Source organism: Mandrillus leucophaeus, unplaced genomic scaffold (genome assembly GCF_000951045.1).
Source record: "Mandrillus leucophaeus isolate KB7577 unplaced genomic scaffold, Mleu.le_1.0 Scaffold894, whole genome shotgun sequence".
In the NCBI taxonomy this organism is placed as follows: domain Eukaryota; kingdom Metazoa; phylum Chordata; class Mammalia; order Primates; family Cercopithecidae; genus Mandrillus; species Mandrillus leucophaeus.
The window spans coordinates 827,601-829,130 of record NW_012109741.1 but is presented as its reverse complement, the minus strand read 5'-3'; the positions used below and the strand labels follow the sequence as shown (position 1 = coordinate 829,130).

The window sequence follows — 1,530 nt, the reverse complement described above, 5'->3', positions numbered from 1 at the left end:
CTCCTGTCTCAGCCTCCGGAGTAGCTGGGATTACAGGCGTGTGCCACCGCACCTGGCTAATTTTGTGTTTTCAGTAGAGATGGGGTTTAGCCATGTTGGCCAGGCTGGTCTCCAACTCCTGAGCTCAAGTGATCCGCCTGCCTCGGCCTCCCAAAGTGCTGGGATTCCAGGCGTGAGCCACCGTGCCTGGCCAGGGCCCAGGACTTTCAATTTGAAAACCAGGAAAGCCCCGGGCCACGGGGGTGAGTTGGCCACCCTACTGAATGGCACACTTGCTAGTCCCTCCCTGGGGCCCAAGGCCTCACTTACTCGGCTTCCAGGGAAGCCAGCCGGGCCTGGAGCTGGGCCTGGGCACTACTGAAGTCTGCCACCATGGCCTGCATCTCCTTCCGGTGTTCCTGGCGGAGCGTCTCCACCTCCCTGGTCCGCAGGGCTTGCTGAGTCTCCTCCAGCAACCTGTGGTGGACGAAAGCACAGCCAGGCTTGCCCAGCTCCGGGGACGGCGCCCCTTGGGCTCTGGGGTTTATTCCCCTCGTTGCTGCCCAGTTTGGGAGACCTCAGTGGGGAGAGATTGTGATCTGAGGACACCTGTGATAAGGAGAGCTGAGGTCTCCGAGTTGTGGAGTCCATGACAAACCCCCACTATGGGACCCCTTCTCAGCACCCTCCCATCTCAGGAGGAGAAACCTGAGCATGGGGACAGCCTTCAGGCGGAAGCGATGGAGAGCAGCCTTACAGGGGAGCCCCAGAAAACACGCTCTTCACTTAGGGCAGGCGGGGAGGCAGGAGGCCGAGATTCTCTATCAGTATCGCCTGAATGCTGGGACTCTGAGACCCGGGAGACCAGGTCTTTCCTAACAACTACAATGCAGTGGAAAGCTTCCCTGAACTTCGTTTTTTTGTTGTTGTTTTTGTTTTTGTTTTGAGACAAAGTCTTGCTCTTGTTGCTTAGGCTGGAGTGGAATGGCGTGATCTCGGCTCACTACAACCTTCGCCTCCCGGGTTCAAGCGGTTCTCCTGCCTCAGGCTCCCAAGTGGCTGGGATTACAGGTGCCCGCCACCAGGCGCTGGCTAATTTTTTGTATTTTTAGTAGAGACGGAGGTTTCACCATGTTGGCCAGGCTGGTCCTGAACTCCTTACCTCGGGTGATCCACGTGCCTCAGCCTCCCAAAATGCTGGGATTACAGGCATGAGCCACCACGCCCAGCCATTCCCTGAATCTTTATCCCTCACCTTTATCAAAATAGGTGGTTATGAAAATTAAATGGAGCCGGGTGCGGTGGCTCACGCCTGTAATCCCAGCACTTTGGGAGGCCAAGGCAGGAGGATCACAAAGCCAGGAGTTTGAGACCAGCCTGACCAACATGGTGAAACTCCGTCTCTACTAAAAATACAAAAAAAATTAGCTGGGCTTGGTGGTGTCCGCCTGTAATCCCAGCTACTCAGGAGACTGAGGCAGGAGAATCACTTGAACTTGGGAGGCGGAGGTTGCAGTGAGCTGAGATCACACCACTGCACTCCAGCCTGGG

The 1,530-nt window shown here is 56.4% G+C and overlaps 1 protein-coding gene across 1 annotated transcript in view; it reads right to left on the bottom strand.

Annotated features, from left to right (window-relative positions):
- Window positions 1-1,530, bottom strand: part of FAM184B (family with sequence similarity 184, member B) — a 172,952-nt gene that overhangs the window by 14,479 nt on the left and 156,943 nt on the right. Inside the window, exon 13 of the mRNA XM_011969491.1 lies at window positions 310-538. Within this exon, the coding sequence (XP_011824881.1) occupies window positions 310-538 (229 nt within the window). The remainder of the gene's footprint in view (window positions 1-309; window positions 539-1,530) is intronic.